General features: G+C 33.8%; 3 protein-coding genes across 3 annotated transcripts; 1 reads left to right on the top strand and 2 right to left on the bottom strand.

Moving 5' to 3' along the window:
• Positions 1-504: 504 nt before the first annotated feature.
• On the bottom strand, positions 505-1,223 carry LOC120130794. The gene is made up of 3 exons (XM_039147952.1): positions 1,115-1,223; positions 736-1,028; positions 505-590 (listed from the first exon to the last, which is right to left on the bottom strand). The coding sequence occupies exons 1-3, from the start codon at positions 1,181-1,183 to the stop codon at positions 557-559; spliced, it is 396 nt and encodes a 131-aa protein (XP_039003883.1). The 5' UTR covers positions 1,184-1,223; the 3' UTR covers positions 505-556.
• A 2,125-nt stretch (positions 1,224-3,348) lies between these two features.
• Positions 3,349-4,849, top strand: LOC120130595. The gene is made up of 3 exons (XM_039147806.1): positions 3,349-3,495; positions 3,597-3,886; positions 4,623-4,849. The coding sequence occupies exons 1-3, from the start codon at positions 3,427-3,429 to the stop codon at positions 4,672-4,674; spliced, it is 411 nt and encodes a 136-aa protein (XP_039003737.1). The 5' UTR covers positions 3,349-3,426; the 3' UTR covers positions 4,675-4,849.
• Positions 4,850-6,668: 1,819 nt separating this feature from the next.
• LOC120130981 (beta-galactosidase 10-like) lies at positions 6,669-20,322 on the bottom strand. The gene is made up of 19 exons (XM_039148112.1): positions 20,089-20,322; positions 19,657-19,752; positions 19,434-19,546; positions 19,226-19,292; positions 19,015-19,107; positions 12,895-13,038; positions 12,259-12,347; positions 11,505-11,610; positions 11,310-11,397; positions 11,099-11,217; positions 10,760-10,924; positions 10,475-10,683; positions 9,764-9,873; positions 9,492-9,601; positions 9,274-9,381; positions 8,308-8,418; positions 7,950-8,161; positions 7,401-7,698; positions 6,669-7,108 (listed from the first exon to the last, which is right to left on the bottom strand). Exons 1-19 carry the CDS (start codon positions 20,251-20,253, stop codon positions 6,998-7,000), a joined length of 2,514 nt encoding a protein of 837 aa, XP_039004043.1. The 5' UTR covers positions 20,254-20,322; the 3' UTR covers positions 6,669-6,997.
• Positions 20,323-25,603: the final 5,281 nt, after the last annotated feature.

Genomic DNA, 25,603 nt, shown 5'->3' with positions numbered 1-25,603 from the left:
AATTGGAAAAATTCTGCAACCAAGCTCGGTTTAATTAGCCCTTGCCACACTGTCGGAGCAATCATAAAGTCTCTGAATATGTGGAGATTTGATTCCGTTGTGTCCAAGCACTCGTACAATCTCGGTTTAATATTTCCATTATTAAGATTTTAGGTTTAAATTCATGCTGCGTTTTATTTTGAGTATTGTCTATTAATTGTCCCAAATACTAATATTTTGTGATTTTATCATTTTTTTTATTTCGATTTACTGCCAGCAACATTTAAAACAAAACTAGCACACACGAAATATTCCAGTAAAATCATAGATTTAAAGCACATAATCAAATTTTCAAAATGCATTGCAGGTTCCAAGGTTTCATTGTTTTAACATTCATCCTCAAACAAAACGAAAGGATTTCAGCACAGAGGTTGCCTCCGAAAACATTGAATAAATTAAAGAGAGTAGACATAGTTTTATAAACCATAATGCTTAAATACTAGAACTCTGGATACCCAACCGAACATTTTTAGGAGCATACGAAGTTTCCCCTTACAGTTCATCTGTCACCGAATGCTTACCTTTCCTTGTTCTCTTCTTCTATTATTTCACTGGGGAAACAAAGATATATGCATTAAGGATATCCGAATCATTTCAACAAACCATAGTTGATTGAATCAAGTAACTATGTATCAAATTCTCTTTCTTCTTCTAGTTTCTTTCTATTCTATAAGCCAAATTGAGGGAAATAAATACCGAAGCATGTGGGTGAGAGTGGCAACAGTGGCGTGATCAGCCTGCTCGGAAGCTTTTACGATTCGGAACATGAGAGCCAATTTGATTTGGGTCCTAGCAGTTTGCTGGATGATCATTCTGGTTTCTCTCTTCAATTTCTCACACTCATTCTCAACACATTCAAATTTCTCCCTCACTTGTTGCTGTGCTTCTCTTACATTTTGTTGTTCCACGCCGATTTCTTCCATTTCTGCTTTCAGACTCTCGATTTTCTCTTGCGTGTTCTTCATTCCACCCTTTTTATGCTTCTTCACCTTCAACAACATCGATAAGCGTTCAGATTTCAACAAAATTAACTCATCAATAAAAAATTCAAGATTAAGGGAGATAAATGGATTACATTCTTCGGTAGAGACTTGATTATTTTGCTATTGGGATGAAAACGACCACGAACACAGAAGGGAGCCATAGCCTTTTTCTACCTTTTTGCCCTAATTCTGATTCCGATTGCTTGTAATCAGAGACCCAGAATCTGATTTATTTATAATAAAAGTTCATAGAAACGAATCATAGACATCGCGCGACACTATCTCATTTAACTCTCGAGTGTCGCGAGTTGTTGTGATAAACAATACTATTTGACTCCTTTCTTTAGAATTTTGACGCGTGTCCTTTATACATACTCTTTTATTTTTGCGTGGGGGTAACAAGGCGTGAGACTCACGCTTTCTTTACACAAAATACATTGTTGCCCCTTTAGTTTAAATATTTTGTGATTTTGCCCTTAATGATTTTAGTCGACTTATTGCAAGCAATATTTTAAAATTAAAACATGATTTCCTCATCAAATATCCATGATTTATCTTTATATATGTACGTACATAAAAATTAGACATAGAAGTACAGTCATACAAATTTCAAATCATTTTATTGATACATTTTCCCTCTTATTTTCTCAAATTAATACTTAATTTTCCAATCAGAAATACCTTAAACTATATTTATTATCTATATCACCTCGAAATGTAAAATCATCTTAAAATGTTAAAAAATATAATGATAAAATTATTTCAGTATTTGCATAAATGATAATTTTATGCGGTATTTACATAAATGCTAATTTTTTTTTATCAAAATATATTCGATGGAAACCGTTAATTGATTAATGGCTAACACATATTACGGACGTAATAATTTTATGTGACCAATTGTTGAAGTAGTACATACTATGCATTTTATATGATATAACATGTCACTTCGTTACTTTAGAAAATGTGATACATATAATATTATTATTTTAAATGATGTAGCATATGTCACGTTAATAATTAAATATATAAAAATATCATGTAGCAACATATGTTGAATATTAGTCAACTAATGGTATTCATATGATAGTGATTATTTTGATAAAAATAAATAAAACATCAAAAACTAAAATACTCCCTAAAAATAGGAGTAAAATGATTATTATACAAACATTGAAAGATATTTTTATCGTTATACTTTAAAAACCTTAAATCAAGAAAAATAATAATATAAAAATGTGATATACAATATCTTTTTATTAAATAAGAAATTTGATACGAACCAATTCAACATGGCACCTGATATTTTTAATTAAAAATCATGAACCAATAAAACTTAAAAATGTAATATGTGTTATTTTAATTTAATAAAAATTATTTTTAATAAAAAATTATTATATTTACAAATTAAATTTAACATTAAATGAAAATAAAATATTTATTTTCTCTTAACCATTCAACTTATTCTTCTTTTCTGACATTTACTCTGGAATTCTTTAAAAAAATAATTTAGACATTGAATTTGAGGGGGGAAATCTAGTTTACCTTACTTTTTATGTCATCATTTAGCATAATTGTTATGTTAATATCATGATTGTCAACGTTTAATTTTATTAATTAAATAATTAAATTATATATATTTTATTTCAGTTACAAATTGAGTATAAAAACGTCAAAGTTCATATTGATTTTTTTTAATTTTTTCAAAGAATTTCAAAATCTATTAAACTAAAAAAGTTAACAATTGACTACTAATATAATTATTAATGACAAAAAATATAAAAGAAATTAAAAGAAAAATGACAAAAACATTAACGGTTTTTTCATTAAAAAATAATTAGAAGTTTTTATGTAGAACCTTTATTCACTCACACATAAATCATAATAATAAAAATTTTATGTAAGCTCGTTCGAAGTTTAAATTATTTCGTAATTTTAAATTTAGCATCTAGGACAATATCACAAAATAGTAGAACCAGGGATACTGAGATGATAATTATCAAAACCTAGGGCCAAAAGTGCAATTTATGAAAAGAAAGCGTGACATACACGTATTGAGAAGCCCGAGGCGAGCGAAATTGCAGAGCGATTCACCGTACCGCCCGAACTTAATACTTTTTCAGAAACATTATTTTGCCATTTGGGGTTTTTCATGTAATGGCTGTAAATGAAAAACTAAGAAATTAAAACAATCAATAAAACGTTACAATAACACATCAAAATAATAATAATAAAAAGGGAAGATAAAAAGAGAGGGTAAAAAACAACGCTATTCCTCGCGATCTCTTGGGACGATCCTAAGAGAATCGCGCGATCTATTTCTATGACTTTCGTCTATGAATTCTCGTTGTAGATAAAGACTCGATTCTCTGACCGTAAGCAATCGGAATTAGGGTAAAATACAATGGCTCCCTTCTGCATTCGTGGTATTTGTCGTCGTAATAACAAACGTTTCAAGTCTAAATTGAAGAATGTAATTCCATTCATCTTCCGCAATCTTCATTTTTATTTATAAATCAATGTTTTGAGGTAAGGTTTTACAGAATTTTGAAGGTTTATTGATGTTTGGTGCAGGTAAAGAAACACAAAAGTGGACTCAAGAACATGCAAGAGAAATACGACAAGCTGGGAGCAGATATGGAGGAGATCAGCGCGGAACAACAGAATATAAGAGAAGAACAGCGACTGGCGAGGGAAAAATTTGAAGGCGTTGCAAATGAATATGAGGAATTCAAGAAAGAAACTAGAATCATTGTCCAACAAACTGCTAGAACCCAAATCAAGTTGGCTATCATGTTCCAAATTGTAAAGGCTTCCGAACAAGCTGACCACACTACTGTGGCCACTTTCACTCATTTGCTTCGGTACTTTTTTTTTTCCACTTCTCTTTATTGTTGGTTTAGCATTAATTTGGCCTCAATTTGCTTGATTTTCTTCTTCTTCTTTGATTGCATTTTTGGGTGCGAAATTTGATATTAATTTAATTGAAATTTTAAAGGGAGATAATGTATATATGTTTGTGATTTTTTTTCATTAGTCTTGTATTTTCATAAAAGTTTATACCTGAATCTAGATCTTGCTTGATCTGCCAGGCAATGAAGTTTTCTTCAATTTCAACTACAAAATGAGAGAATGATGATGTTAATTAGCTTTGTTATTAGTTGTAATTTTAAACCTTTTCTTTTGGAGGAAAAGCTATTTAGATAGCTTGACTGGTGACTAGTTAATTTCACCAATTTTTTCATGCTTTGGAATTAAAGCTACCAATTGGATGTTAATCTTGTTTTATTATAATTTTTTTCATTTTTTTGTTTAGGGTATAACCAATTGGCTTTAAGTTGATTGATAGAATAGGAAAAAAACAATGAGAAAAAGAGAATTGGGTTTCAAATTACATGATTCAATCAAGTACCTCAGAGTTCTAATATTTTGTATGGAAAATTTAGATTTGAAGTTCATCCTTTCTAGTGGAGAAATTATCCTTTCTTACCTCTCCTTTATCTTTTCTTTCAGACAATTTTATAAATTCAGGAAATGGTGTTTCTATCTCCAGGTTTATGGTACTCATTAAAACTAAACTTTTTTTTTCGCTTTTTGCAGTGAAATAGTTAAAAGGGAGAACGAGGAAAGGCAATCATCAGATGATAGTTGAACTGCAAGGAGAAACTTCTGCTCTTAAAAATATCAAGTAGGGAATCCAGTGTGTTAATAAAGTACTTTCTGTCAAGCATTAGGGTTTCTATTAACTTGTTACTCTCTTAAGTTAGTTTAATCCATGTTTAGTATTTTCTGTGACAACTTCTATATATCAATATCCTTTCTTAATGTTGAGTGTCTGTCTTGGGAAGAATCAAATATTATGCATGACTTAGCATTAAGACTATCAATGCTTAGAAAATTTTATTATGTGCTACGAACCTATGGTTCAAGACTTATAGTGGTGCCTTTACACCCTAACTAGCAAATTGGTGCTGCTTATGGTTTGTACAATTCACAATTTGTTAAGCAATGCACAATTTGTTATTTTATCAATTACAGTAAAGGGTAGCTTTATTTGTTATATTATCTTTTGAGAAAGACGTGTGAGCAAAAAAATAGTCTTCTTTTTTAAAAGGAAGAATGCAGGTCACTACAGAGCCATATTTTCTTGGTTATCTGTAGAAGAATGAAGATGCAAGGAAAACAAAACCCTAGAGGGGGGAGGGGGGGAGAATGAATAGTGAAGGAAGCACAAAAGAACATTTTATATGAAAGACTACAAATCACATGCCGAACTTGCAATCAAACAATTAAAACAAGCTGTAAACTAGATGATTACCATCCAGGCCAAGTCTCTTGTTTGGAGAATTAGGTTTGAATTGACCACAGTAAAAATAGTTACAGGTATCAACCTGCAAATTTGAAGAGACACAAAAGCCCATGGTTCTGCACAGTGACAGCCTAGATACCAACTCAAAGGGAAAATATAATTAACGATAGAAAAGGAAGGCAAAATCAATAAGCTAAAGCTAGAGATCTAATAAGGTATTACCCATATATTTTTTTAACCTCATGCATGTGGATAGTGATTAAAGATGTACAGGAATGTAATAGATGGAAAGAAGAAGAAATAAACTAGAACCCACTCTAATTCTTAGCTCAGATTGCTTGTTCAGAAATGGGAAATTTCTGCAAAGGTTACTTCCAAGTTCAGATTTTTACTTGCCTTGCCCAGGATGATGGTTCAAGTTCCTTTGCCTTGCAAAAAGCTTCGCTTGCTTCAAGGGGTTCACTATGGATGTCATGAACTTCTGCATGTAAAACTAAGCCACAAAACTAACAGTTAACAGTGTAAGTGAAGATAATCACTAGGGCTGCCAAGAGTTCCAATTTCTCACCGTGTGAGGTTATTACAAGTTCGAAACACAGTTCCAGGAACATTGCATATGGCACAGTTTATTTATTATATATTTATTCATGCTTTTTAACACTATTTGTAATACTAAATACTATATATCTAGCTACATATCTAGAGTAAGTAATTAAAGTCGCTTAATTGATACTTTCTTTCTCCTTTAAATTATAAGTTCAATACTCACTAAAATTAAAAATTCTCTTTTCTCCTCCTAAGAATTATTGAAAAAAAGTAAAATATCATGAATACAATATCAATACAATAACTCTATTATTTGTAGTCATTTTATCCAAATTAAAATTTTTCTTTCGGTTGTCAATTATCACACCGTGATAAAATCTATTGTCCAACTTTTAGTTTGTTAGCTTCTAAGAACTTAAGTTAATTTCACCAAGTACTACTTTTTTTCAATAAATTGATGATTATTTTTTTTTTTTACAAAATTCAACTTATATTACCTACTATCAAACACAAAATGTAATGTTCATATTATACTCGTATACAGAAAATTATGAAACTTCACAAAACAGTATATATATATATATATACTATCATCCAAGAGCATTATGATCAAGTGTACTATAAAGATAAGATTAAGATGATAACAATGTATCTAATAATAATATAAGATTATAGCATATTAATTGGGATATTATTATTTTTAATTTAGCAATTAAAAAAGTAACGCGCACAGCCACACCAACAGAACATTAATCAACGGTCGCATTAAACAAATATAAAAGTACATAAAATTAATTTAATTTTGTGGATCTATGCCCCACGTGTGATAAATGCTTAACCAATATTGTTGACATATCTAAAAGTAAAAACGAATACAGAATAAGAGCTAACTCAGCCATAACTATGCTCTTCCATCTTCATGGACACCTCAACAGACAACAAGTACTCGGGCAACAGAAAAATAATATTAAGGGCAAAAATACTAGGCGTTTCCCGTTGAAGAAAAGTACAACACAGCTCGTACCCGAAGAAAATGGAGCCAAATGTTTTTTCTTCTCCCGTTTTCCTCTCTCCGGCGAGCAGCCAAAATATTCGCGATCGTATTGGTTCTGTGCTAATTTTAGCTGCAAGCTGCTTCAATTGCAAGTTTCTTTGTAGTACCAGGACAGATGCTCTTATCAAAGTTCTCTTCTGTTAGTTCAATGGCACACTCGTTTTTACCAACGCATGCCTGCCATGCACAGAATATTAGGAACATACTAATTAGTACTACGTATTAATCCTAAATGAGGATATGCTTGTTCTGCAAAGATGACTATAAATAATCACGTAGATCATGGTGTATTGCATTTGCAGATATGCTTGTTCTGCAAACTACTATTGCCTTGGCACCAGATTCTGCTGCCAAGTTTTCGGGCATTAGATGCACGTGACTTGTGGCTTTGAGGGTGATGCTGTAGCCTTAACCTTTGGGATAAGGGAAATGAACAAAAGAATATAGCTGAAACAGGGCCAAGTTTTACCTTTACAACCACCGATGTTGAATTAGGATCATGGCAGTCTCCTTTGGTGTAAGATCCACACCTTCCGGTAGGATTCCCGAAGCTAGCGAATTTCACACTAGATATCAAAGTATTTTTAGGGCACTTGAGATGAGCAGCTGATTTTGCATTTCCAACATTAGGTACCACAGCAATATGGGAACAGAGACTAGCTGTTTTGCGTTTTGAGAATGTAATTTTTGTTGGGTCTCCACCTTTCTCCTCGAAGATCACCAAAATGTTCCCAGATGGCTTGAACCAAGAACGAGGAACATGGTACCTGATTAATCACAAAAGCACATTTTAACCCCGACGAATAATTGAAATTTCTTAGTCCTGGAAACCTGAACGATTTGACAAATTTTCCTGCTTTCACCAATATAACTTTTTTGGTATATTAACCCCATGGATCCTTTCGTGAGTGTTTTCTCAATACCAAATTGTATGATCAAGGAAATTGTATTACTACGCCCATTTATGTAATGCATTTACTATTGAAGTCAACGTTCTTGTATCTCTTATTGGACTTACCATCTTTGTGATGGTTCTCCACAACCAGTAAGGCATTTGTCTGGGAAGAATTTTCCCCTATAGTCACACTCGTCTACACACTTCTCGTGTTTAGAACTTTCTATTGGCCAGTACCTTCCAATCTCTTCACCATTTAACCAGGCTAGACCTTTTCCCATATGAATCATATCCAAACCAACTGGTTCGTCCCCTGATGGTGGATCCACAACAACCTGCAACAGCTTAAACACTTAAGTCTTTCCTTTTCTGTTCATTCAATGTTGAACACTGCTAAATTAAGCAACTAAGTATTTACCACCAAATATTATTTATCCTGAACTAAATTTGAACAAGAAATATGGCTTCTTCTTTTTTTTACCTTGTACCATGTCAAAGGCTGATTTTTTGGTGGTTCAGATGTTGACACCCAATTTACACCATTCAAACCGTCTGGCTTGTATATACCCAAGTGTTCTCCTTGCAATCCAATCTACATATGGCATAACAAAGACAGAAAAGGCTTTTTGAGTTTTAAAGGCTAAAACTATTTGTGAATATTTCACTCTACAGCTTTTAAATATGATATTCTAGCCCTTCCAAGTTCCAAGGCTTTGGAAGGTTAGAGATGACTCCCTCTGGAAACAAATTCTCGGAACCTATGGCAACATCAACCTCGGCCTTTCATCATTTTGAATGTGATGCAGAGAGTCGAAGAACAAAAATCAACAGGGCTCGAAAACAAGTCACATCATTACTATGTGATATTTGGCTAGTTAGGACTAACCTTCTTGCTCTAGTTTAGATTCCTGGCATTAAATACCATGACTGTACCTCTACTTTACCAGAACTCTAGGTCTGTTTTGTTTGACATTTTCAGCGATTCCCAGCTTCTAGTCTATGTTGTGTTGTTTCTTTCTTCCTTAGCACAAGATTAGCGGAATCTAAATTTGTAAAACCAACCATTGCTACAAATCTGCGAAATATACTTTGGGGAAAAAAACCTTGAAAAACTGAAATTACTATTAGATTCTAATGCTTTTCTTTAATGCAATTCTGACGTTGAGGTTGCTTCTGAAAGTCTCAAGTATTAGAAGACTAAATTTATGCCAGACTGACGAAATATTTCAAGCTCGGGACCAATTTGAAAACACGACCGATGGAGGACATCCTAGCAAGTTCTGGAAGCAAATCTATTTAAAGCCTAAATGGTCAAAACTTACAATTACCAACTATTATTTATCCCCACAAATTTTAATCCAATTGATAGTGTAGCACTATCAAAACTTTGACAATCAAATAAAATATGAAGAGAGTATTCTAGCTCAAGCTCAATAAAGAAAAATACCTTGTATGTCCACTTAGACATAGATAAATCCATTGTTCCATTGTTGAGCCCCTCGATCTTAACACTTGTTAGTCCTGCTCCTACCCATTCATATAATCCTCCTGCATTCTAAAACCACGAATAATCCGACTTTCAAAATCAAATCATGAGAGAGAAAAACAAGTATTGGGATCCTTAAACAAACAGGCAAGCATGAAAGTGTTTTGAGAATAACTAACCTGTAGGCCCACTGTCATACTTAACAATGCAACTTCATTCTTTCCCGCCTTCAGTGAAATTGGATTCTTAAAATTAAAGGGTGAATGCGAGCCATTTCCAGAAGCACTACCTGTAAAATGTCAGCAAAGTTTTTAAGATTTATTACAAGTATTTCCACGTGATAGACCCATAGAAAACTTGAGGAAATAAAATGTCATACAAATTATAACTTACAAATAAATCAATTAACAATATCCAATAACTAAAGGGCATTTTGGAACGCCAGAATAACCTTGAAGTTCTTGATTCACAAAAGCATGAAGAGCATGACCCTTTGACTCAATAAGAAGGACTGGGCGGCTTGCCTTCTTCAGAAATTCTTCACCTTCACCAATAATTATACTGCAGTTAAAGGATACTAATACTATTAGCTGGCAAGGCTATATTAGAATATAATAGACCCAAGACAATACTAAAGGCATAGCACTCCATAAGAAGGTTGAGTTTGGGTTATGTTAGCATTCCAGACGAAGTCTATCTTAGTCAAATATTCCTTCAAGAAAATGCTTCTATATTATTGATAAGAAAATTTATTTCTCAAATGGAAGAAGGTTCTGAAGTTATGCAATAAATATCACATCACGATGATTTTAATTGGGAAAAGAATTATAAAAATTAGCATAGCACTAATTTATCATATACTTCAATTTGTTTCTATGCTAACTATAAGCTTAGAAATGCCAGAGTTCCAAATAAAGCTAGTCGAAACAATGAACCACTATGAGGCATTAAGACAAACAATCAAGTGATAAGAGATAAAATGAGTAAATTCAAACACCTATGAATACCAAATTTCTATCATTAATCCAAAGATGGGGGAACAACATGAGGAGCTTCTACTTTACAGAAATGCATGCCTTTTCTTTATCAATCCTTTAGTCATCCAAATCCTATTAAACTCTAAAAGGCAAAAATATAGGGAGATGCACAGAGGAATACGAACCTTGTTGTATGCCACAAGTAGTCGGTAGTATCTTTAGTGGTATTTATATGATCCACAAAACCATTTTTAGTGAAGTCAGACACTCCCCAAATTCCAGCATTCTCCACAAAAATATCCCATACAAGACCTTCCAAGCCTTTTCTTGGTGATGCGACTGATGGCTGCAACTCCTCAGGTACCATTTCAATTACAGAGGCCTGGGAACCTACCTGTTGACATTAGGCAATGGATGAAATGTTCAAGCATTGACTTGTGGAAATATTAAAAACAAAAATCGAAATTTACCTTTGCCGTGTTAAAGGCAACATTCTTACAGTCGGGCAGAATGCTGACTGACCATGCAGGCAGGTGATATGACACGTTCCGGAACACTACATTCTTGTCAGTTTTATCATCCAGGTTAGAAAGAAAGGCAGCACATACTCCTGAACCATCATCATATACATCGGCCTGCATGAAGTTGTTGTTTAGATAATGATGGTCATTGAAAGGAATAGAGTAACTGGGTCATTAATAAATATAGGAAGTTATATATATATATATCAGCAAACCAAACACAGTATGTTTTATATATCTGCCATCTGGAAAGTTATAAGGAAAAGGTTGTAAAGAGGGAAAGCTTACCTCTAGGGAAGGACCTAGTGGCAAAGTAGCTGGTTCACTCTTTAGCAATGCATGCTCAGATAACTTTATAGCTCTATGCAGTTCCTTTAGGTGTCCCCATTTTGGAAGCCTAGGTAACCCTAAAACAGAATCCACCAAATAGTTAGATACTCTGGCTGTCTAATGGAGAATACGGTTAATGGTAGATACCATGAAAAGTAAAACTGCTTACCATACTCATCGATAGGAGCTTCATAATCATAACTAGTTGTAATGAAAGGTCCACCTGATGTTCGACCAAAGTTTGTTCCACCATGATACTATACCACAGAAAAAAAATCATATGCTAAGGAACAAGATGGCCAAGTAAACACTAATAAGTTAACTAAGTTTGTTCAAAATGATATCTAACGATTGACTAGCATACCATGTAGTAATTATGTACACTTCCTCCTTTCTGGAAAAACCGAGCAACAGAAAAGGCAACATCTTCTGCTGGCCTGTGAGGATCTCTTGCCCCAAATGTTTTAAACCTGGAAAAGAAAACTACTGATTGCAGCAAAACTGAAAAGAAACCATATGAGATTTGTTAACTAGATGTGACAACAGGGAAGGTGAATCAGGTCATTTGGATTTGAGTTTCGTGGTTTAGGCTATTTCAGGTCCAAATTGTTAGAGTTTAAAATTAATCGTTTTAAGTTCAAGTTGTTTAGATTCAAGTCATCTCAGGTTCGGTTAATTTGAGCTGGGTCACTTCAAGTTCAAGTTTGGATAGTTTGCATTGTTGATTTTTCATATTCAAATAATCGGATTCAGCAGGATTTTCATGCTTAGTTCAGCTTTGCTAGCTCTAAAGTTAACATATTGTATATTTTTTGACAACGACGAATGAGCAATAAAATCAGTTTATATATATATACATATATACACCTCCTGGTTATTTGTCGAAAAACTAATGAGAGAAGAATTTTAATTGGGAAGGAAACAACAGTAAAATATAAAGAACATGTTTGAAAGAAATATAGCTCCAGTTAAACAAGTATTTAGTGTGTTTATCAAAAGGTCCCCTGCCGGTAGAAATTTTTATGTTTCTTCTTTAACATTATATATCATCAGGGAAAAAAACAGTATCATTTTCATATCTAAATTAAAATTAAACAAATAGTAAACTATAATGTTACCATCCAGGCCAATTTTCAGTCCATATTTTTGGCTTGTTTGGAGAATTAGGTGTGAATTGATCACAGTAAAAAGAGTTGCAGGTATTAATCTGCAAAATATAAGAAACACAGAAATCTATGTGTTAGTTTGTATGATAAATAGATATTGTAAATAAATGAAACTTTCCTTTTAGTGCAAACAACCATGATAAAATTTAAAATTTTAAAGATGGAAGACCTTAAGCAAGAAGCAGAAAGTTGTTATAATAGAGAATATAAAACACTGAATTTTAATGATCCTGAAAATTAACCCAATACAACCATAGTTAGCTGCTACTCTAGTAAGCATGTATATAATGAATGCATTGAGATGCAAATAGAGATGCCACAACTATTCAATGAAGAATTCTTCTTAATAATCTGCACCAACTATTTTAAGGAATACAAAAATGTTATGGCACTTATCGGAGACACGCAAACAAAAGGAACCATAGTTCATTTGGGTTGATTTGGCAGAAAATTTATGTTTAGTTTGAATTGTATGATATGCTTTTTGAAATATATTTATATATTACATGTGTGAGTAGAGAGTAGAGAACAATAGAGATTAAGACTGAACCTGTCATTTAAAAAAAGTGAAAGTGAAAGAAATCTCACCACAGGATCAGGAGCATCATCTTGCTGACACATTATCCAAGGTACTCCAATATTCTGAGAAACAGCCATTTTAGCAGCCCATGAAACATAACGCTTTGCCCCATCTCCATAATATGATTCATAATATCCATATTCATTTTCGACCTGCGGTTAAGAGGAATAGGATGTTTAATATACTCTGAAAATAATTGCTAAGAGGTGGAAGCACATCAATAGACTGAATGAATCCAAAAAAAGAAAAGCTTCAAGCAAGAAGAGAAAATGAAAAGGAGAAGAAATGAGCTCAAACTAATGCAACATTCATCTTCCTCCAATTGGTCAGAACAGTAGATGTGTCATCCTTTCAATATATCAGCACTGTACATCAACTCATACTGCATAACTAGAAATTTGACTGATATCCAGTATTGTTCTTAGTAATATGTCATGAATTTTCACTTAAATGTTTTCACACTTCTATTCAAGGAAAATATACAATTTGTATGACATAAACCAACTTACTGATTTGGACTATTGTTTTCACTAAAGATAACCGTTTTCGACTTAGGGGAATAACCGTTTTTTCTCTCGCGATAGCTGGTCTATTGTTTTGGGGTTTAGGGTTCTTCCTCTGGTTCTTGCTGATTTGGACTGTGCGTTCTTCTCGCGATGGATTCCAGGTGATTTTTCTTGGGGATATGGACCGGAGGAGTCTGTTTTCTGGTGTCGAGGAGCACTCGTTGGAATTTTTCCCTCCAGAGTGTTGCGAGGGTTCTACGACGGTGACTCCGCCGAATGATGTCTTCGAGGAAGGGATTTCGAAGTGGAAGTTCTCGCTTGTGGGACAACTCATTGGGTTGGCGCCCAATTTTGGTTCACTACAAAAGCTGGTGGATATCGTGTGGGGGAAATCGACGGCCAAGGTTAGTCTCACTGGTTCAAATCTTTTTGTTTTCTCCTTTTCTAATGGTGCTAGCCAGGACTGGGTCCTCGAGAATGGTCCCTGGCACTTCCAGCACAAATTGGTGCTGAGGAAATGGGAACCTAACCTACAGCGCCTTGATTTTAATTTGGAGAGAATGCATGTGTGGGTGCAGTTATTCAATGTACCATTAGAGTTGTTTTCTAGAAAAGGGCTTAGCTACATTGCTAGTGCCCTTGGGGTTCCTTTGTATATGGACTCGGTCACGGCTTCTAAGGAGCGGCTGGAGTTTGCTAAGGTTTGTATTGAGGTAGAGGCTAGTGCACGGTTGCCTCGTATGATTGGGATCAAATTGCAAGATGGATCTGTTTGCACTGTTAAGGTTGTCATTCCCTGGTTTCCCTCATGCTGTTCCAAGTGTAGAACCTTTGGCCACTCGGATACGTTTTGTAATGTTTCTGGTGGTGAAGGACAGAGGGTGTGGAAAGTTAAGGAAAAGGCCCCTGAAACATCTGAGGGAAATACTGAGATGGGATTGCCAGTGGTTGGAATTAATGGGATAGTCCTCAAGGAGAAGGGTAATGTTGAGCAAAACTCTGTGCCTAAGAATTTAGATGTTGTTGTGAATAATGTTGAGGCTAGTGAGTTAACTTCTAAGGAGCAACTATCCACTGGGCAGACCTTGAAGTTGAGTGTTGCTGAGGTTAAAGTTAATGGCAGTGGGACCTCTAAGGTTGATTCTTTGCCTTTTGACCATGCCTCACACAAGAATGTTGGAAATGTTATGGATGTTGCGGAGGCTCGTGAGCTGCCAGCAGTTAAACAAAAGTTAAAGATGAGTTGTGTTGAGGATAAGGTAAATAATTGTGTGGGCTCTAAGGTTGATGTTTCAGTTCCTCCTGACCCTGCTTCACATCGAAGAGGAAGGGGGGAAAAAAGGTGAGAAAGGGAAAGTTTCTGTTGTTGGTTCCTCCAACAAGTTTGAGGTGCTGGGATCTTTGATGGAGGAGGCTGAGGGAGGGGGAAGGAAGCCTAGGCTTGCTTCTCAAGGTGTTGCTAATATACTGTAGGAAATGAAGACTAAGAAGAAGGATTTGCTGGATAAAATTAAGAGAACTGGTGAGCTTGTGGGAGGTATAATTTCTATTCCTACTTAATGACTGTGATTTTCTGGAACATTAGGGGATTTAACCATCCCAACAAGCAGAAAAATGTTATGGCTCGGGTTAAGAAGTTGCAGGTTGAGGTTCTCTGTCTACTTGAAACTAGAATCAGAGAGAATAGGGCTTTGGCCATTATTGCTCAATTTGAAAAAGATTGGAATTATTGTTGGAATTATAGTTGTGTGGAAAATGGCAGAATCTGGATTCTTTGGAAGAAGAATTTGTTGTTCTCTGTTTTGAAAGTGGCTGGCCAATCTATTACTATTTAGGGCAGTTTGGGGAGTAGGAATGTTTATATTTCTATTGTTTATGGCAGTAATAGTGGGGCTACTAGGAGAGAACTGTGGAATCAACTTTCTGACGTTCGTGCTCTGGTTGGCGATAATGCTTGGATAGTGGGGGGTGACTTCAACGTTACTGTTGTTGTTGTGGAAAGTTCTAGCTATGAGGATGGTCACTTATCTTCAGATATGGAGGATTTGCTGAATTGTATGACAAACCTAGGGTTGGTGGACCACCCATTCTTTGGACCTGTGTTCACCTGGTCTAATAAGCATGAAGTGGGGTTCTTAGCCAGGAAGTTGGATAGAATTTTAGTGAATGATCATTGGTGTGAGGGGTTTCCTAACTCCCATGTGGAATTTCAAGCCCCTGGAGTATCTGATCATAGTTTGGCAGTGGCCTGGTACTCACATAAGAACCTTGCTTCAAGGCCTAAGCTCTTTAAGTATTTCAATTTTTGGGCATTGCACCATGATTTCAAGAGAAAGTGGGGAAGTCTTGGGCAGAGTCTGTGCAAGGGGACCCCATGCAAGTTTTGTTTTGCAAAATGAAGAGATTGAAATCTGAGCTGAAAGAGTTTAATAAAAGATGCTTCTCTAATATATCTGGGAAGGTTACTGATAAAAGAGCACAGATAGAGAAGAAGCAGGTTGTTTCCTTATCTGGAAGGAATTTGGATGCTGTAACAGAGGAGAAGAAGTTATTTTTGGAGCTCACTGAATTAGAAAAATCTGAAAGGTTGTTTTATCAACAGAAAGCTAAAGTGGATTGGCTGCTTGATGGTGATCAGTGCACTAAATTTTTTCACTCCCAAGTTGTTGTCAAGAGGAAGAGAAATACTATAAGAGTGTTGATGGATGAGAGAGGCAATAAACTTGATACTTTTGACTCAATTGTTGAAGAATTGGTGGGTCATTTCACAAGGCAGATTGGTACTATGGATGCAAATGTGCAAGGGTGTTCTGACAGCTTCCTTAGGGACCTGCTGGGTTACACTCTGCCTGCAGGTGCCAAAGTTGACTTGATTAGAGGTGTTACAAATGATGAAATCAAATTGGCCATTTGGAATCAAGGTAAGGATAAGGCTCCTGGCCCTGATGGATACACAGCTGGATTTTTTCATTCTGCCTGGGACATTGTTGGAGTAGACTTCATAGCTGCAGTGAGGTACTTCTTTGAATCCTCTAAGATGTTGCCTGGATTTAACTCCACTGCTATTGCTTTAGTCCCCAAGTAACCCAATTCTTGTAAAGCCATGGATTTTAGACCCATATCTTGTTGTTTAGATTTTTACAAGACTGTAACCAAGATTTTAGTGAGCAGATTGGTTAAGTATCTCCCTATGATGATAGCCCCTAACCAATCAGCTTTTGTGAGGGGGAGAAAAAATGAAGGCAACAATCTCTTAGCTCAAGAGCTTGTTAGAGGATATGGTAGGGGTTCTATTTCCCCTAGGTGTGCCATAAAAGCTAATCTACAGAAGGCTTTTGACTCACTAATCTGGAAGTTTCTTCTTTCTGTTTTGAAAGGATTAGGGCTGCCTGATCTGTTCAGGAGATGGATAGAAGCTTGTGTTATGGATTCCAGATTCTCCATTGTGTTAAACAGCAATCTAGTGGGGTTTTTTAGAGGGAGAAGAGGAGTCAGGCAGGGGGACCCCCTTACCTGTTTGTGGTTGCTATGAATGTCCTATCTAAAATGCTGGATGCTACTGCTTTTGGGAAAATATTCCAGTTTCACCCTAAGTGCAGAAAACTGAACCTAACACATTTATGCTTTGCAGATGACTTACTCATATTTTGCAAAGGGAGTTTAGATTCAATTGTAGGGGTGAATTGTGTTTTGGAAAGGTTCTATGTGATGTCAGGGTTGAGGCTCAATGCTGCTAAGATTGAAATCTTTATTGCTGGTGTGAATGATGATCTCAGGATATTGGTCCATGAAATTACTGGTTTCAAGTTAGGCTGCCAACCTGTGAGATACCTAGGGGTGCCTCTTGTTCCTAGGAAATTGACAGAGAAAGACTGTGCCAGTTTGGTGGAAAAAATAAAAGCAAAGCTTGGACTTTGGTCCAATAGATGGTTGAGTTATGCAGGTAGGTTGCAGCTGGTAAAGTCAGTTTTGTTTAGCATTACTAATTACTGGTGTAGGCAGCTTGTTCTGCCTTCTGTTGTGATTAAAAGAGTTAACCAGCTTTGTATAAGGTTTTTTTGAAAGGGGGGTGACATCCCAGCCAAGGGAGCCCGAGTGAGTTAGGAGAGCATTTGCACCCCTAAATCTGAGGGGGGTCTAGGCCTAAAGCGATTAGCATGCTGGAATAAAGCTTGTGTTTTAGTACTGGTTAAAGAGCTTCTCATGGCAGAAGGCTCTCTTTGGGTTGCCTGGGTAAGGTTATATGTCTTTAAAGGAGCTGAATTCTGGTCTGTTGCAAGCAAGCCTTCCTTTAGTTGGAGTATACGGAAAATTCTGAAGTTAAGGGAGGAAGTGCAGCCTCTGTTCTTGGGGATCATGGACTGGGACAAGGTTAGTACTTGTTGGTTGTGGCAGGAGATTAGGGGGAGAAAAGAGAAGGTGGAATGGCATAAGGTTGTCTGGTTCCCTATGCACATCCCTAAACACTCGCTCATAGCCTGGATGGCTATCCTAGACAGATTGCCTATTGCTGATAGACTTGCGTGAATGGGGATCGGGGCGGATGATAAGTGCAGGCTGTGTGGAATTGAGGCTGAGACCCATAGCCATATCTTTTTTGGTTGCCCTTTCTCAAAGGCTATTTGGGAGGTGATTACCCGGTTGTGTAATGTTAACAGAATGGTGGGGTGCTGGGACGAGGAACTAAGTTGGGCTATTTCTCGATTTAAAGGCAAAACTCTCCTTGTGTTTATATTTAGAATAGCTTGGTGTGCATATGTATATTGTATATGGGAGGAAAGGAATCATAGGCAGTTTAAGGGCATTAGTAGAGATGTTGATAGTGTGGTTAGCTGTATTAAAGAAATTGTTAGGTTGAAGTCAATTCGACTAGTCATAAAGAATAGTGTTAACAACAGAAATCTTTGTTTAGCTTGGGGATTAGCACCTCCTAGGCGGCTGGTGCTTGTTTTCTTGAGGCTTGTATTGATTGTAGCAGTGTGGTTCTACTGCTTCTTGGATAATAACATGAGGAACTTATCCAAAAAAAAACTTACTATCTTGAGAAATAGGATGTTCTTCTAACATGAGGAACATATGTAAACAAATCAAAATTTATCTGATTAGATTCTAAAACTCACAACAGATCTTTAATTTACAATTTCAAAAATGTAAAAGTTGTCAACATCTTGGAAGACACTTTAGATGTACATATGTTCCTTAGTCATAAAAGTTAAGGATAAAAGATTCTCAAATAATATCTCTGTGAAAATTTTCATAAATGAACTATGTGATTTACATTGAAAAGTTGCAAACAATAGCATAGCACCTCTTGAAGTCCAGAATTAGAGGAGAGTACCCTCCGTGTATAGATTTTTGTATTCAAGTGGAACTAAAGAAAATGAATGTTAGCAAATTAGCTCCCTACATCACCATTTTCTCCATTGCATTTCAATGCATCCATCATCATCAATCAAATACTATGATCCAACAATTTTGAAACTCAATACATGTGAATCATGATTAAAGATGTATTGGAAAGTAATAAAATGAAAAATAAAGAAGGATGGGTCACATGTTAATGCACTGCTCACATCAGCTGTTTCAAAAAAGGAAAATTTTCAAGTTCAATGATGTACTTGCCTGGGCCAGGATGATTGGACCTCCTTGAGGTGCAAAAAGCTTTTCCTGCTTCATGAGGTTCACTATAAATGTCGTGAAATTCTGCATGTAGTGCTAAGCAACAGAAAACCACCAAAAAGTTAGCAATAAAGCAAAAATGTAACATTAACAATAAACATAGAGACAACTACAAGGGCCACAGTTCCCCACGCCAGCTAATCCAATTTCTCACCTTGAAGGGCTCATTATCAGTTCGAAACACGGTTCCATTGACATAGTGCAACCAGACTGGTACGCCCCTGTATCAAACAAACTTAATATAATCTAAGCAATGAACCCATTTCTTTTAGATATTTTAATATAATCAATTTAATTTAATTCAATGACCTCAGGAATCAAACTATCAACATTTTAAATATATGATTAAAAAGTGAACGCACCCAAAATTCCATTCAGCCGCTACAAAGGGGCCAATTCGAAGAATCATATACATCCCAGCTTGTTGAACTATTTTTACAAACTTGACTAGATCGTATCGCCCTTCAAAATTGTACTGCCAATTAACAATGAAAAAGCAGAAGCTTTGAGCTTCGTCAGCAAAAGGTATCACATTTTGAGCAATATTCGTTCCACAAGCCACTGCAATAGATTCAGAAAACTCACCTTTCCTGGAGAAAGCTCGTGTCCATTCCAAAACACATAAGATTCAATGACATCAATCCCTCCTTCCTTGGCTGTTTGAACCAGCCCTGGCCACATCTGCCAGTTTACAGTTAAAGATGAAGCTTATGAAAATCCACAATGTTATATTCCAAAGAAACAAGAAATTAGCGGATTGCTTTAACTATAAAAGAAGAATATGGAAAATCATTGCATCGTAAAAGAGACTGAGACATCACATTAATCACGTGACTCTGTTATTGAAATTGAAGCATCGTATTAAGTAAAATGCAAAATGTGCATCAGAAATAGCACAACGAAATTAAAAAAAACAAAAAAAAAAACCAATCAAATCCCATTTGAAACCTCGCGAATAAGGTGTTCCAGTTTAGAAAGAGTAAAGAAGAATTCGAAAAAAAAAAACAACAGACTGACCCCGGGAACGCTGCGGGGGTAATGAATGGCGGCGGAAATGAGAAGCCTGCGTTGGCCATCGATGATGAGAGAGCGGCGGTCATAAGTCACATCGGCAGCAAAAGAAGAGTTGAAGAATGAAGTAAAGAAACAAAACAAGAGAAAAAGGAGGAAGAAGATCTTCATTTGTTTTTCTCTTTTGTGGATATTTTTTATAGATTTGAGCTTGAGTTTTAGGTTTTATAGGGAAAAGGACGAGCCGCTGAGCATTGAGATGAGCGATGAATGAATTCATGTGCAAAAGCGTTGGCATTGCTGGTTGCTGAACCACTCAATGTGACAGGCGCGCGTGGGCAGTTGGTAATTCTGGATAACTGGAAAAGATTTTCCGCCTTCTTCGTTGTTCTATTTTATACTTTTCCGCCGACAAAATATCCAAGAAATTGGTCCAGATCGATTGTTTGGATGTCCATGTGCTCTATATATCCAACAATCTCTCAAGCAGTGAGGTCCTATCTTTTCCACAAAATATCCTTCAACTCCACCGACTTTTTAAAAATATGTAAAAACGTATCAATTTCGATTATAGGTTTTTATTTTGTAACATTTTTTACTTTTTTTATTATAGGTTCTTAATTCCATAAATAATATAAAATTTGTATTTAATCAAGTACAAACACAAGATTTTATGTTAAGGAAGAAGCTTGAATTTAGGGGACGAATATGAATTTATAAAATTCTAAGGAGACAATAATAAATTTTTAATAGAAAATGCATAGAAAAACTTTAAAATATATAACAATTTTAATTTTTTAGAGAATCAATTGCTCTGCCCATCCCCTTATTCATCCATATATGTATTGTTATATATATGCTCACAGTTTTCATAAATTTAAAATTTTATAAAATATTTAATTAGACAAATAACATTATTGAAAAAAATGAAAATAGAGATCATAAAAATTCTAGAGAAATAAGATAAATACTATAATAATTAATAAAATCGTTAGTAATTAAGAACAATTTTAGTAAAATCGTTGACATATGAGAATAACATTAACAAAATCGTTGATAGGTATACACTATTTTGTTATAATATATATTTTTTAAAATTTAGGATTAAATTATAAAAATATAAAGACTACAATATTTTTTAAAACGAAATTTAAAGTTAGATAAAAAAATTTAAGAAAATTAAAATTTAATGTTTTAACAATAAGTATGGTAAATTATATAATTTTGTGTTTAAATATTCGATTGAGACAATTTTTTAAGATTTATACCATAAATAAGTACTTAAGGTTTATTATCTTTTTAATTTAAGTACTCAAGTATTTTTTTGGTTAAAATAAGTATCGAACTTTTTCATCTGAGTACTCAAAGTATTATTTAATTAATAATTTAATTATTTATTTTGACAAAAAACTAAGTTTAAGTATTTATTTTGATAAAAAAATATTTTAAGTATTTAAACGAAGAAATATATATTTTGGATATCTATTTTAGTTTACATAACTTTTCGAGATAAGCACACTAATAAGGAGTCAAAGGTTGCTTTTACTATAAAAGAAAATAACTTTTTGTCTTTAATTTTATACTTTTTATCTTTTTATTAATAATTTAAATATGATAAAAACTCAAACAACTTTGGATTAAATAAAAATCAAAGTAAAAAAATACATTTTATAATGTAAAACATACAAAACATGACATTTAATTTACCGTTTAACTCCCAAGAATTGAGGTAAGTATTTTATAATTAATTAAATATATTCTAGTTTAACTATTGTTTTGAAAAAATTATAGCTTAATTAATTAAAAACAGTAAGAGATTAGATGAATATTCTAATTTACTTTGAGGTTTTAGTCCTATGATTAGTGGAGTGATTTATGCAAATCCTCTCAGGTGCCAAAGAAATAACAAAGAAATGGAGAATTATTAATTTATACAATGGGGAATTCAACTGAAAAATATACAAATCAGAAAGAGGACAAACTCACGTGACATTAGGACCGAAATCCAACTCATTCATAAATGATTACTCCGACAATTTAACTTCAAATATTATAGAAGTAAACATTTTTTTTAGCTGACATTATTCATATATGTAACGGGGTAAGGGGAGGTAAGATAGTAGGCTGCCTCCAACATCAAGTTAAGAGCAACTTCCGTAGGAGACCTACAAATTATGAAATGTCTTACGTGAGACTCGAAGCAAACAACAATACCTAATTAAACTGCTAAATAAATAAATCATCAATGTAACACGTAAACATGTTCCCTAGATCTTTCTTGGGGTCCCATCCCATGTGAAGAAAATATTCATTATGTCCCATATTGTTAGCCCGTCGTTAAATTTTACAAAGTTCAAGAAAAAGATTAATAAATTTAGAATTATAATATTCAACTTTTACTTTTCATATATTCAATGTTTTATGGTTTTAATGTTCAAAATGAAAGTATTGAAAAGGTTTATTTATATTAATATTAGTATAGAAATCGATTTCGGGTTATAAAAATATGTTTGATCCATCAAATATGTAAAATAAAATTTAATTAAAAATAATAAAAATATTATTATAATTATATTTAAATATATAAAATAAAATTATAATATTATCTCAAATCGATTTGAATTATGGGTTTTTATTATCATAAATTCAAATCTCACGTGATTTCGTCCTTAAAATATTTAACTGAAAGTCAAATTATCTAATTTGACTGAATCAATATCTCTACACATGTGTATAGCTTTCATGGCAGAGACGGAGCCAGAACTAAATATTGATAGGGGCCGAAATATTTTACTTTTTATAAAAATATAAAGATTTATTAGGTATTTAAACTCAAAATTCAACACAAACCAAACGACCTTAATGATTAAGGGATTGTTGTTATCATTGAGGTATCGAGTTCAAGCATTGCACATGTAAGGGTGTGAGTGTTTATTGTCAAATAGTTAAGAGTTTTTTTGTACGGTTATTACCTTATTCACCCTATATTTAAAAAAAATCTCAAAATTCACAAGATAACACATAATTTGTCTAATATTTAAACTTACAATGACCTAAATTATTATTAGACCAAAAATTTTGAGAACACGAGGTTATCCTTCTTTAGTTTGATCCTCACTTGATTAAATATTTAATAAATTCTTATATTTTTTAATTTATTTTTTACATGAATCAAAACACTATTAGATTAAAATTATATCGAATATATAAATTTTAACAAGAACCAAAGCCTCTTAGGCCCTCACTAAGCTCCGCCCCTGTCTCATGGGATGGGTTTTATCAAAATGCGGTGGGCTCTTTTTAACTCAATTGGTAATGGACTCATTAGAAAAACTTGAGTTATACTTGCCTAAAAACGTGTGGATGGTCAAATGGATTTAGTAGTGTGTCGTAAACAGGTTAGGAAAACCCAAAATATGGCCCTTTTAAAATATTTCACACAACGCGTACTTAACCGATGTCATGTCTCTCATTTAACATTCAACCCTCACAGAATCAAATGAGTACTTTTAATGATAAAAATAATACTATTTTTTAAAAAAAAAAATTAAAAGTTAAATCTATAATATATATTAAAAGAATTAAACAAATATAATCCCTTCAAACTAATAGAATTAAATTTGGGAGCCTCAGAAAACTTATTTCCCAAGAGAGCAAGCAAATAAGAGTGAGGGGCATGGGATACAAAAAAGACAAATAAAGTTAAGAAAAGGCCCGCGATTAGGGGAATCGGAATCGTGGGTCAGTATGAAAATTGACTAGCTTCGTCAGAAGAAGGTTCGGGGGAAGTGGAGAGGCTGTGTATGTTCATTGAACTCGGGCCACCTTTCGCCAAACCTCACCTCTCTTTCACGACAATGATGTTTTCCAGTTATGTTCATGTCATCTTTGTTTATTTACAAAGGACAGCGGCGGCCGCCTTTTCCAACTTGAGCCTCAAGGATTCATTTTGAAACTAGTGATGTGTAATGTCGACACTACATAATTATTCACTTTCTATATGGTAAATTTTCAATTCTATAAGTCTTGGTTTGATAGATTCTTTTGGAGAAAAAAGAATATGAAAATAAGGTTTTGGTATGGGATCTGATGTCTCAATAATACTCCCTTTTAGTCTTATTTTATACACAAATTCTGCATAGATTTATAATATTATATATAAACTTTATTTTTTGTACAATTATATATATATATATATATATATATATATATTTAATTTGATTTTGTTTTTATACATTATTAAAATAATTATGAATGTAATATTATTTTATATCTATATACCACATAAATAAATAAGTGTGTTCATCCATATAAAAGTAAAACTAAACCAAAATAATTAAACATAAACAAAACTTGGAGGGTCATCTCTCCTCCTGATTCAAACTTTAGTTATACAAACCTTTGTTTCTTTATTTTTTAATTTAAATATTTAATAAATTATTTGTATTTTAAAATTAAAATATTTTAACTATTCTCAATATTTAATCTTAGTTCTATTTTAGACCCAATTTTAATTTTACCCCGAACTATAGCTCTTATTTTAAATTGATTCCCAAATTTTTGAACATTCTAGCTTCATCTTCAAACTATGGCTTTCAGTCTAAATTGATGCCTAAACTATTGAACATCCTAATTTCATATCATATATGTTATTTAGAATGTTTAAATATTTAGAGATTAATTTAGAATAAGAGTTATAATTTAAGGGTTAAATCATACCTAACATTACAATTTGATTTCATTTTAGTTATTCACTGTTAAAAGATTAGCATAATTGCTGATGTGATATTTTTAAAAAAAAATAATGATGATGATACGATTTCTTAATGGTGGGTGACTAAAATAAATCAAAATGTAGCGTTAGATATGATTTAAGAAAATGATAGTTGAGTGACCAAGTGACTAAAATAAATCAAAATGTAACATTAGGTATGATTTAAAAAAATAATAGTTGAGTGACCTAAACAGAATAAAAGTAATAATATGGGTATCAAACGTGTAGTTTACCCATAAAAGAATAGGGTAATGATTATTTTATTGGAAGAAAACCGTCCCATCGTTTTCTTAATTAAGTGATTCAGCAGAAAATCCCACGTTTTTTCTCAATCTATTAGTTAAAGATAGCACACATAATCGATAATTAGTTGATCTATTAGGATGATACATTATATCTCTTAAGTAAAGGTTAGAGTTTAAATTATAACGTTTACAAATGGGGTAAATTAAGCTAAGAGGGTCACTCTCACCTCTGTAGTGTATGATCTAGACTAGTTGATTAATAAATCGAAAACCGATAGATATAAAAAAAAGATTACACAGTTAGGGAGCACTTATATAAGTCCACATTAAAATGTATGAGAAATTAAAATTCTCCAATACCCCGATCACCCATCCTTCTATACATCTCTATCCATGTCTCGCTATTTGACTCAGTTTATCGTATAATTCAGGCTTGTTAACTCAAGCAGATAGGGAATTTAGGTGGGGGTAAGTTGGATTTTCTTCAGTTTTTTCTGTATAA

The sequence above is a fragment of the Hibiscus syriacus genome, unplaced genomic scaffold, assembly GCF_006381635.1.
Source record: "Hibiscus syriacus cultivar Baekdansim isolate YM2019G1 unplaced genomic scaffold, ASM638163v2 tig00110548_pilon, whole genome shotgun sequence".
NCBI classification, from domain to species: domain Eukaryota; kingdom Viridiplantae; phylum Streptophyta; class Magnoliopsida; order Malvales; family Malvaceae; genus Hibiscus; species Hibiscus syriacus.
This window is presented reverse-complemented; position numbering and strand designations above follow the sequence as displayed.

Bases quoted from the DNA above. Each gene is read 5' to 3' on its own strand.
- LOC120130595 (XM_039147806.1), top strand. From the start codon at position 3,427: ATGGCTCCCTTCTGCATTCGTGGTATTTGTCGTCGTAATAACAAACGT. The intron at 3,496-3,596 runs GTAATTCCATTC...TGTTTGGTGCAG, and splicing joins TCAAGTCTAAATTGAAGAAT to GTAAAGAAACACAAAAGTGG. The intron at 3,887-4,622 runs GTACTTTTTTTT...CGCTTTTTGCAG, and splicing joins ACTTTCACTCATTTGCTTCG to TGAAATAGTTAAAAGGGAGA.
- LOC120130981 (XM_039148112.1), bottom strand. From the start codon at position 20,253: ATGAAGATCTTCTTCCTCCTTTTTCTCTTGTTTTGTTTCTTTACTTCA. The intron at 19,293-19,433 runs GTGCGTTCACTT...TGTTTGATACAG, and splicing joins GCGGCTGAATGGAATTTTGG to GGGCGTACCAGTCTGGTTGC. The intron at 9,382-9,491 runs GTTAGTTATTCT...TCGTGGTTTTAG, and splicing joins GTATGACAGTGGGCCTACAG to AATGCAGGAGGATTATATGA.
- LOC120130794 (XM_039147952.1), bottom strand. From the start codon at position 1,183: ATGGCTCCCTTCTGTGTTCGTGGTCGTTTTCATCCCAATAGCAAAATA. The intron at 1,029-1,114 runs GTAATCCATTTA...ATGTTGTTGAAG, and splicing joins TCAAGTCTCTACCGAAGAAT to GTGAAGAAGCATAAAAAGGG. The intron at 591-735 runs GTATTTATTTCC...TTGTTTCCCCAG, and splicing joins ACTCTCACCCACATGCTTCG to TGAAATAATAGAAGAAGAGA.